This window comes from Mobula hypostoma, chromosome 2 (genome assembly GCF_963921235.1).
Source record: "Mobula hypostoma chromosome 2, sMobHyp1.1, whole genome shotgun sequence".
NCBI lineage: Eukaryota > Metazoa > Chordata > Chondrichthyes > Myliobatiformes > Myliobatidae > Mobula > Mobula hypostoma.
The window spans coordinates 34818921-34830595 of record NC_086098.1 but is presented as its reverse complement, the minus strand read 5'-3'; the positions used below and the strand labels follow the sequence as shown (position 1 = coordinate 34830595).

Sequence of the window (11675 nt, the reverse complement as noted above, 5' to 3'; positions counted from 1 at the left end):
TAGTGTGGGTGGTAATATGGACAAGCTCCCACTACCTATTAAATGCTCCCTATGACATAGCCTTTGACAACCAAGTTCAGCTCCAGGTCTTCACATGTGGTTTAGCTACTAAGCCCGGCAGAACCATTTCTACCGACAGGAGAAGGGGCAAAGGTGAGTTACCGCCACCTTAAAACCAGTCGCTTCAGGCAGATGGAGCTCATTAGCCATGGTTGGCAGCTTTCCGAGGAGAAGACAAACTCCAGTCTCAAATCTCTGCTACCTTGAAGCTATACCCACTCATGGCCTTCGGGAGTAAACCCTGAGGTAAAACCGGGAGCTGGAGTCCATAAGGCAGTCTGATGTTGAGATCAATGCTGACTGGCAACTTCTGCAATGCTGTTGGTACTAAACTGTATTGGTCTCCGACGTTCCGTCGGATTCATCAGATGCATGGAGAGGGGGAACCTGCTACATGGGCACAGCTTGCTGTCTTTATCGTACTGCCCAGGCTTGCGTACAGGCACCTGACCAAGACAGGACCTCAGACATAATGCCCATCCCCAGCGTGACATAGAAGTCAGTGATAATCACATAAAAATGCAGATGCTCTCAAGAAATCTTGCTGGAAGAGATCATCTTCAACACCTATCAGAGGGTCAGAGGGATCTTGGGGTCCGAGTCCATATGACACTCAAAGCAGCTGTGCAGGTTGACTCTGTGGTTAAGAAGGCATACGATGCATCAGCCTTCATCAATTGTGGGATTGAGTTTAAGAGCTGAAAGGTAATGTTGCAGCTATATAGGACCCTGGTCAGACACCACTTGGAGTACTGTGCTCAGTTCTGGTCACCTCACTACAGGAAGGATGTAGAAACCAAAGAAAGGGTGCAGAGGAGATTTACAAGGATGTTGCCTGGATTGGGGAGCATGCCTTATGAAAACAGGTTGAGTGAACTCGGCCTTTTCTCCTTGGAGCGATGGAGGATGACAGGTGATCTGATAGAAGTGTATAAGATGATGAGAGGCATTGATCGTGTGGATAGTCAGAGGCTTTTTCCCAGCACTAAACTAGGCATGACAACCCACCTCAGAGTACTGAAATGTTACGTTTATCCAGTTATGTTATATGGATCAGAATGTTAGACAATATCTAGTAACATGAGGAAATGAATTGAAGCAGCAGAGATGTGGTTTTTGAGGAGGATGCAAAGAATATCATGGACGAAACGAATATCTAACGAGGATGTCATGAACAAAACAAACACAAAAAGAGAAATTAGGTATGAGATCATGAAAAGGCAACGTAACTTCTTTGGACATGTGATTAGGAAACAGGAGTTAGAATGCATGGTAATTATGGGGAAGATTGAAGACAAGAAAGCAAAAGGAAGGCAAAGACAAATGATGATGGAGACAGCAGTTAGAGAACTGGAAATGAATACCAATGAAATGATCCACTTGACCCGAAACAGGAGTGTGTGGGCCATGGCAGTCAAAGCTCAATCTGGGCATGGCACCTGATGATGCTGATGATTGATGATGATGTTTCTATTTTTCTATGTTACCTAGCAATGGAAAAATTACTCTTGTAAGTATGGGGATATAGTAAGCTCAGAAAGTTGCAGCTACGCACTTCCATCTGTCAACGTGGGATAAATCCAAACTCTCCATTTGCCACTACTGCAGGAAATACAGATTACGCTGACCAGGAAAATTGGAAAAGAAGATCTCTCGTTGATTTACTGTAGTGAGACCCCATTGTAGCCCATGCACATTCCTAAAACTAAACCCGATCATTTCTTCATTTTTTTAGCTTTCTTTAAGTTAGCTGGATTGCTGTGACTTTTGAAAAAGTAACTGTAATTAATTTCATTTAAGAATTTAAAATGTGCATTAATATTTTAATCTCACTGTTAAACAATGGGTGTGCTTTCCTCAAATGCTCTAACAGAAGGTGCTCTGGCTTTCTGAATAAATCATTGGTGAAGACTTCTCATTTCCCAATACATTAATGAAGAAATACATTAGCTTTCTGACTAGTCTAATAAAGAAATTGCAAGCATCAGGTACAGGAGCTCAGCGAGCCTAAGTAAAAGGAGTTCCAGAGATATTTTGGCCAGGATTCCATGGCATTCGAAATCAGACCCACTGGAGGTATTTTTAACTTCGGCTTTGAAGACCCTTTTTTGCTCGTGATAGGGAACATAGGCTGCAGAGGACTGCCTGCTGGGGTGGTTGAGCAAGAGGAGGAAGGAAGGGTGGCGGCAAATCTGAGGGTTGTCTGCATAGACAGCATGGTGGATGCAAGGGAGGAAAGAAGCAGTCGCTGGTCCAGAAGAGTAGACAGCATGAATTGAGCAGTTGCCGAAGAGTCAGTTGGCGCTGTGAGAAAATGTAACAAGCCGTATTTGACCGACAGGATGTATTGCACAATATTTGAACTCACCTTTTATTTTCAATAATGCATAATTAAGAAATTTAAAAACACTGATACACTAATTTGCATACATCATTGATATAACAGACATAACCTAAAATTAGAAAAACACAAGAGATTTTGCAGATGCTGGAAATTCACAGCAACACACACAAAATGCAGAAGGAACTCAGCAGGTCAGGCAGCATCAATGGAAGTGAATAAACAGTCGACGTTTCAGATCAAGACCCTTCTTCAGGATTGGAAAGGAAGGGGTAAGATACCTGAATAAAAGGTGAGGGGAAGGAGGACTAGATAGAAGATGATAGGTGAAGCCAAGTGGGTGGGAAAGGTAAAGGGCTGGAGAAGAAGGAATCTGATAAGAGAGAAGAGCGACTCCATGGGAGAAAGGGAAGAAAGAGGTGATAGGTGAGGAGAAGAGGTAAGAGGCCAGAGTGGGGAGTGGAAGAACAGGGAAGGGGGAGGAAATTTTATTTTACCAAAGGAGAAATCGACATTCTCAACAAGAAGCTCAGAGACCTCAGCCTTCACCCTGCCTTGTGTAGCTGGATCCTGGACTTCCTGAAAGATCGCCAGCAGGTGGTAAGAGTGGGCTCCCTCACCTCTGCCTCTCTGACCCTCAACACAGGTGCCCCTCAGGGCTGTGTATGAAGCTCCCTCCTTTACTCTCTGAACACCCATGTCTATGTCGCCACTTACAGGTCCAATCTGCTAATTAAATTTGCTGACAACTCTACACTGATTGGCCTAATCTCAAATAATAATGAGGCAGCCTACAGAGAGGAAGTCATTACCGTGACACAGTGGTGTCAAGAAAACAATCTCTCCCTCAACATCACAAATACAAAGGATCTGGTTGTGCACTACAGGAGGAATGGAGACAGGCTAACCCCTATAGACATCAATGGATCTGGGGTTGAGAGGGTGAACAGCTCTAAATTCCTCAGCATAAACATCATCAAGGATCTCATGTGATCTGTACATACCAGCTGTATGGTGAAAAAGGCACAACAGCATCTATTTCACCTCAGATGGTTGAAGAAGTTTGGTATGGACCCCCAAATCCTAAGAACTTTCTATAGGGGCACAATTGAGAGCATCCTGACTGGCTGCATCACTGCCTGGTATGGGAACTGTACTTCCCTTAATCGCAGGACTCTGCAGAGAGTGGTGTGGACAGCCCAGCACATCTGCAGATGTGAACTTCTCACTACTCGGGACAGTTGTGTAAAAAGGGCCTGAAGGATCATTGGAGGCTATAATCACCCTAACCACAAACTGTTCCAGCTGCTACCATCCAGGAAACGGTACCGCAGCATAAAAGCCAGGACCAACAGGCTCCGGGTCAGCTTCTCCCACTAGGCCATCAGACTGATTAATTCATGCTGTTGCAACTGTATTTCTATGTTATATTGACTATCCTGTTGTAGATAATATTGATTATAAATTACTATAATTGCACATTGCACATTTGAATGGAGATGTAATGTAAAGAATTTTATTCCTCATGTATATGATGGATATAAGTAATAAAGTCAATTCAATTCAATTCAGGTTGGAGGCTACACAGACAAAATATGAGGTGTTGCTCTTCCATCTTCAGAATGGCCTCACCATAGCAAAAGGGGAAGGCATGAGGCCCCAAAAATTAATATTATTCCATGCATTAGTTTCAATGTATACCTCAGGGGTCTATATCAAGTTTTATTTCTTTATTTAGTGATACAGCATGGAGTAGGCCCTTCTGGCCCTTTGAGTCGCACTGCCCCAGCAACGCCAGAACCCCAATTAACCCTAACCTAATCACGGAATAACTTACAATGACCAATTAACCTACCTGGTAGACCTTTAGACCATGGGAGGAAACCAGAGCACCTGAGGTGAACTCACGTATTCCGTGGGAAGGACATACAGAGACTCCTTACAGAATGACACCGGGAATTGAAGTCTGAACTCGAGAACGCTCGGAATTGTAATAGCGGCTGCACTAACCACTACGCTTTCTCTAATTAAGTACTAGTGTAATAAGTAAAACTGTAATAAGCCCGACTCTTTACTTGTCCTTTATTCTACACTTTTGATCCCATCCCAAACTCAATAATAAATCTCTCATCCTTCCTTCAAAATATCCATGAGACACAGGCCTGAAAATACATCAGCAGTAGGGAGTGGTGGTCGGGAGAAGCAGACTGAGAATGGATGTGTAGCATTCTAATAGAGTTAGAGGTCATGCAGCCTAAGCCTTTGGGTGGTAGTGACATGGGTGGAAGGGGCAAGACCCTCAAACACTTTGTGGAATTTATCATTCCAGAGCCTACAAAGGAAAACAGGAGTGGAGCAGGTCCAGCAATTCACGGGGGAAAGCAGGTCAGTACGTCAGAAGCAATTCACGGGGGAAAGTAGGTCAGTACGTCAGAAGCTTAGCTGGGGATTTGGGTGGCGCAGTAGCATTGTGGTTAGCACAACGCTTCACAGTGCCAGCGACCCCGGCTCAATTCCCGCCACTGTCCCGTAAGGAGTTTGTACGTTCTCCCCACGACCGCGTGGGGTCCGTCCAGGTGCTCCGGTTTCCTCCCACAGCGTGAAGACGCACCGGTTGGTAGGTTAATTGGTTATTGTAAATTGTCCCGTCATTAGGCTAGGATTAAACTGGAGAACTGCTGGGTTGAAGGGGTTATTCCACGCTGTATGTCAGTAAATAAATAATCTCGGGCAAGGTCAGGGAATGACAGACTTATATAGCAAGTTAATAATTAAAGAGTCATCAGTACCAGGAAATTACCACCAATGCAGTCTGCAAAAGCCTCCAGATTAATTGGAGGTATAAACCAAAGGAACCATCTTTCCCCTGCGCTGAGGCCCCAAGTCTCTCTCAGTTGGCTGGCTACATAAGCCTTTGGCTCAACGCCAGACTCACTGAACACACTATCCATAGTTCTATATTGGGTCAAGATGTTATTTGGACAAGGGAAAAGGTTTGAGGATGTGCTCAGTTTCCATGAAGTGCAACATACCCGCTATCCATGTAAGAGGGTCTCGGCCCGAAACGTCGACTGTACTCTTTTCCACAGGTGCTGCCTGGCCTGCTGAGTTCCTTCAGCATTTTGTGTGTGTTATCCATGGCTGCCCAAAGTGGAGAAGGAGCATTCGGTATGGCAATGAGAGCCTCAAAGTCCCATTTTCGAAGAACACAAGAGCTCTGGGTTGTCTGGCGAAAGCAGTACACCACCTCGAAGACCCCACCTGCTGTCACAGCACCCACCTCCTGCCCTGCCCTAAATGCAGATAAGTCTGCTGTTCCCCTCACTAGCATCATTAACACTTCAGAACCTACAAACTCAGACCAAAAACATAACATTCTCAATCCTGAGTGGCTACTAAGTAAGAAATTAAATAGCAGATATCCCTAAATTGGGTTTGGAGCACTGGGTTACACCATTTAAAAGAGGCCTGCTTTAACTGGTATTACAGCTTTTCCTAGAATGCCCAGTAAGTGTATCTCAGTACAAGATGACCTAATTTCCCAAGTAGTGTGCTAAAGGAATATTACACAGGGGTATAATGTTCAATGCGTGTCTGATGAGGCAATCTACAGTACATCGAGCAAATACAACTCCCGACTGGCCGTGTTCCCGAGTGACACAAATGGACATTGCAATAGCCACAATTGCACTGCTCTGCAGAAATAAACAAAACAGGCATTCCTGTAGCACACGTTGTACATTATAAAATGTAATCAAAGGCTCAATAAGTAAGTCAGATGAACTCAGAACGTGGGTTGGCTCTGGGGTTTGGGATGTTACAATCAAAATGAAAAAAATGGCTGGGAGAAGCTCAGGACTGGAATCTCAGTGTCCCAGGATACAGATGCTAAAGGATTGACTGAGATACAGGTGAAGAGGGATATTGCCTTTTTGTTAAGGGAGGATATTAAAAACGACACTTGGAGATAACATTCTGGGGGGATCATCCAATTAGGTCATATGCATAGAACTTAGGAACAAGGGAAGGGTCTCTCTAGAGAAGGGCTTCTCATCATGGGGCCAACAGACCCCTCCGTTAACAATAGTTGTCCCTGGCACCTGGCAAAAAAAGGTTGGGAATCCCTGCCTAGTAGGTCATCTCCCTTCCCGATAATCAGCAGGAACTTGAGGAGCAGGTATGTAGAGATAATGCCCAGAATTGGGCATTATCAGGGTTGTATTAGTGTGAGATTTTGATGTCCCCAGTATTAACTAGACCACTTAGAGTGTCAAAGGTCTGAGCAGGGTGGAGTTTGTGATACGTGTCCAGCAAAACTTACTGCGACAATAGATCAAGCCCTACTTGGGAGGGTGCAAAACTGGACCTACTCTTAGGGAATGAGGTAGAGCAGGTAATTGAAGCGGCAGTTAGGGAACACTTTGGCTCAGGTGGCTGTAGCTCTACTAGTTTTAATGGGCAAGGACAGAACATGTCCACTAGTCAGGTTTCTACACTGGAACTGGGCTAATTTTGGGGGATTTGGGCAGGGTCTAGCACAGGCCGATTGGGTGAGTCTGACTGGAGGGAAAGCGAGGGGCATTCCAGAGTGTCAGATCAAGAGTGCAGCAGCAGCATATGCTCCTGCTAGGGTGAAAGGTAAAATTCAAAGTTCAGAGTAAAATTTATTATCAGAGTACATACATAGAATATTTTTCTGTGGACATACTTAGCAAATCTATAGAAAAGTAACTTTAAACAGGACCTGTAAACTGCAAACAAACTGTGCAAATGCAGATAATAAAAAATAGCAATAAATAACGAGCCATGAAATAACAAGATAGAGGAGTCCTTAAATGAGTTTAGTTATCCCGTTTTGTTCAAGAGCCTGATGGTTGAGGGGTAGTAACTGCTCTTGAACCTGGTGGTGCGAGTCCTGAGGCCCATGTGCCTTCTACCTGATGGCAGCAGCGAGAAAGGAGTAGTCTTCAGTACTCGGCCAGGTACGCCATCCGGACCGGATGCTTTCCTGGCAAGATTAGTGAACCCTGGATGATGAGAGATATTGAAGCTCTGGTCAAGAGAAAGGAAGAATATATTGGGTTTAGGAGGTTGGAGATAAATAATTTGGATGAGTGAATCATTGCTGACTATAAACAGATTAAGAATACACTTAAAAGGGAAATGAGGAATGGTAGAGGGAGGGTATGAGGTGGTTCTGGCAGGTAAGGTTAAAATGGTTCCCAAGTGCTTCCATGGCAATTATGAAGAATAAAGGGTGGCTAGGGAAAAAGCAGTAGTTTTCTGCATGGAGCGTCATGCTTCATGAATCCTCCAGAAATTTTTGAAGAGATAACCAGTAAAACAGTGGGTGACGCAAAAGTAGGAGGTGTTGATGATAATGAAGAAGGTTACCACAGTTAACAGGGTGACCTTGATCACTTAGGGAAATGGGCTGCCTAGTGGCAAATGGATTTCAGTACAAATAAGTGTGAGGTAAAGCATTTTGGAAAGTCAAGCTAGCGTAGACTATGAATGGGACGCGTTAGGGACAAAGGGACCCAGGAATACAAGTATTCATGGATACTGGCATCATAGGACGAAAGGTAGTCAAAAAAGCATTTAGTACACCCGATCTTCATTGATCAGGGCACTGATTATAGAAGACTTACAGCTGTACAAGTTATTAGTGAGACTGCACTGAGAGTACTGTGAACACAGATGATTCTGCAGATGCTGGAAATCCAGAGCAACACACAAAGAGTGCTTAAGTTACTTAGCAGGTCAGGCTGCATGCATGGAAATGAATAAACAGTTGATGTTTTGGACGGAGACCCTTCTTCCGGATAGGAAAGGAAGGGGAAAGATGACAACGACGACTACGACTACTACTACTACTACGATGACTCAGGCCTAGGGGAAAGGGGAAGGCAAGGGGAAAGACGCCAAGAATAAAAAGGTGGGGCAAAGGGGAAGGTGGACTAGCCAGAAGGTGATAGGTGAAGCCAGGTGGGTGGGAAAGGTAAAGGGCTGGAAAGGAAGGAATCAGATGGAAGAGGAGAGTGAACCGGGGGAGAAAAGGAAGGAGGAGGACCACCTGGGAAAGGTGATAGGCAGGTGAGAGTAGAGGTGAAAAGCCAGAGTGGGGAACAAAAGAAGAAGAAAGAGGGAAAGAGAAAGGGATGTTCATACAATCAGGCTGAAGGTTACCTAGACGGAATACGAGATGTTTCTCCTCCACCTTGACAGTGGCCTCATCATGGCAGAAGAGGAGGCCGTGGACTGACAAGTCAGAGCAAGAATGGGGATAGGAATTAAAATGGCTGGTCATGGAATATTCTGCTTCTGGTGATGGAGTGGAGGTGGTTGACAAAGCGGCCCACCAACTTACGTCTGGAAGTGGTTGATGAAGGTAGAACAGTCATTTAAGAAGCATTTGGACAGGTATGTGGAGGAGTAACACATGGATAGATATGGGCTGAATGCAGGAAATTGGGTTGAGCCACGGCCTGTATCCCTGCTGCATTGCTCAATTACCCCATTACTGATAATTCTGTAACTGAATTATCAGGCACAGCCCCTTAATATACTTCAGTACCTTGTTTTAATGGGGTTTAATTTTCATCCTGTTTCTCATATTCTCTACTTGTCTCTGATCACCCAATTTGATTCTCGCCTGGCTATTGAAAGCAGCAAATGGACTCAGAAAAAGGTTAACACGAGGAAATCTGCAGATGCTGGAATTTCAAGCAACACACATAAAAGTTGCTGGTGAACGCAGCAGGCCAGGCAGCATCTCCAGGAAGAGGTACAGTCGACATTTTGGGCCGAGACCCTTCGTCAGGACTAACTGAAGGAAGAGCTCGTAAGAGATTTGAGAGGGGGAGGGGGAGATCCAAAATGATAGGAGAAGACAGGAGGGGGAGGGATGGAGCCAAGAGCTGGACAGGTGATTGGCAAAAGGGATATGAGAGGATCATGGGATAGGAGGCCTAGGCAGAAAGAAGTGGGGAGGGAAGCCCAGAGGATGGGCAAGGGGTATAGTGAGAGGGACAGAGGGAGAAAAAGGAGAGAGAGAGAGAAAAAGGATATATATAAAATAAATAAATAAATAACAGATGGGGTACAAGGGGGAGGAGGGGCATTAACGGAAGTTAGAGAAGTCAATGTTCATGCCATCAGGTTGGAGGCTACCCAGACGGAATATAAGATGTTGTTCCTCCAACCTGAGTGTGGCTTTATCTTGACAGTAGAGGAGGCCGTGGATAGACATATCAGATTGGGAATGAGACGTGGAATTAAAACGTGTGGCCACTGGGAGATCCTGTTTTTTCTGGCGGACAGAGCGTAGGTGTTCAGCGAAATGGTCTCCCAGTCTGCATTGGGTTTCACCAATATATATAGAAGGCTGCATCGGGAGCACCAGACGCAGTATATCACCCCAGCCGACTCACAGGTGAAGTGTCGCCTCACCTGGAAGGACTGTCTGGGGCCCTGAATGGTGGTAAGGGAGGAAGTGTAAGGGCATGTGTAGCACTTGTTCCACTTACAAGGATAAGTGCCGGGAGGGAGATCAGTGGGGAGGGATGGGGGGGACGAATGGACAAGGGAGTCATGTAGAGAGCGATCCCTGCGGAAAGTAGAGAGAGGGGGAGAGGGAAAGATGTGCTTAGTGGTGGGATCCCATTGGAGGTGGCGGAAGTTATGGAGAATTATATGTTGGACCCGGAGGCCGGTGGGGTAGTAGGTGAGGACAAGGGGACCTCTATTCCTAGTGGGCTGGCGGGAGGATGGAGTGAGAGCAGATGTGCGTGAAATGGGAGAGATGCGTTTGAGAGCAGAGTTGATGGTGGAGGAAGGGAAGCCCCTTTCTTTAAAAAAGGAGGACATCTCCTTCGTCCTGGAATGAAAAGCCTCATCCTGAGAGCAGATGCAGCGAAGACGGAGGAATTGCGAGAAGGGGATAGCATTTTTGCAAGAGACAGGGTGAGAAGAGGAATAGTCCAGATAGCTGTTGGATCTCCCCCTCCCCCTCTCAAATATCTTACTAGCTCCTCTTTCAGTTAGTCCTGATGAAGGGTCTCGGCCCAAAACGTCGACTGCACCTCTTCCTATAGATGCTGCCTGGCCTGCTGCGTTCACCAGCAACTTTTTTGTGTTGTCAGAAAAAGGTTATTTCAGATTCTGATTCACTTATTTATCACATGTACATCAAAACATACAGTCAAGTGTGTCGTTTGCGTTAACAACCAACGCAACCTAAAGATGGCTGCGGGCAACCTACAAGGGTCGCCAACATTCTGCCGCCAATATAGCATTCCCACAATGTTCAGCAAAACAAACACCCGTTGCTTTTAGTTTTAAACTTGCATTTAATTGTAGTGGTTCAAGGAGAAATATTGAGCAATATATCAGAAGGACTCCTTGTCAATCTTCAAATAACGTGCTTGGGATTTCTTCTTAATTCCCATCTCAGCAATCAGGCTGTGAGCGCCTTGATTTAAGATCCGATCTGAACACTTCAAATTGTGAGAATGTGGCACTCTGTTAGCACATAATGCACCGGGTCTTGAATCCACAATGTTCTGCCTCAGAAGACGAATTGCAATTAGCTGGCACTTGGCTCTATTTAACAGATTATGGCCAGGGGAGTAAATGTTAGCCCTTTGTCTGTGGATCTCTATGAGGAAGACAGAATGCAAATTAAATGTGCACATAAAATGCTATGTGGAAGAGGAAATGGTGCAGCGCCAGCAATACTGTGACTGCTACTAGCAGGCTTGTTCTTGGTTCATTTTATATACTTCAATCATTGCCCTTGCATTGTGGACAACTTCACCCTCCTCAGAACTGAACTGAGCACTGAACACAACCTAACAACTCACTTTCAGGAGATCCGCAACTCATGTTTTCAGTATTATTTATTTATTATTATTAATTTTTTAACATCTGCACATGTTTGTTTCCTTTTGCACATTGGTTGCTTATCAGTTTTTGTTTAGAACATAGAACATAGAAATTTACAGCACATTACAGGCCCTTCAGCCAACAATGTTGTGCCGACCACGTAACCTGCTCTACAGACTGCCTAGAATTTCCCTGGCGCATAGCCCTATATTTTTCTAAGCTCCATGTACCTATCTAAGAGGCTCTTAAAAGACCCTATTGTATCCGCTTTCACCACCACCGCTGGCAGTGCATTCCACGCACACACCACTCTCTGTGTGAAAAACTTACCCCTGACATCCCCTCGGTACCTATTTCCAAGCACCTTAAAACTATGCCCCCGCATGTT

The 11675-nt window shown here is 45.1% G+C and overlaps 1 protein-coding gene across 5 annotated transcripts in view; it reads right to left on the bottom strand.

The window, feature by feature from the left end:
- The window catches only part of si:dkey-71h2.2 (low density lipoprotein receptor adapter protein 1), a 135580-nt gene that overhangs the window by 59030 nt on the left and 64875 nt on the right, over positions 1-11675 (bottom strand). Inside the window, exon 1 of one of the 5 annotated variants that reach the window (XM_063035347.1) lies at positions 1425-1547. The exons of the other annotated variants lie outside the window; for them this stretch is intronic. Within the exon in view, the coding sequence (XP_062891417.1) occupies positions 1425-1494 (70 nt within the window). The 5' untranslated portion in view covers positions 1495-1547. Of the gene's footprint in view, positions 1-1424; positions 1548-11675 lie in introns of those variants that run through there. 5 annotated transcript variants of the gene reach the window in all.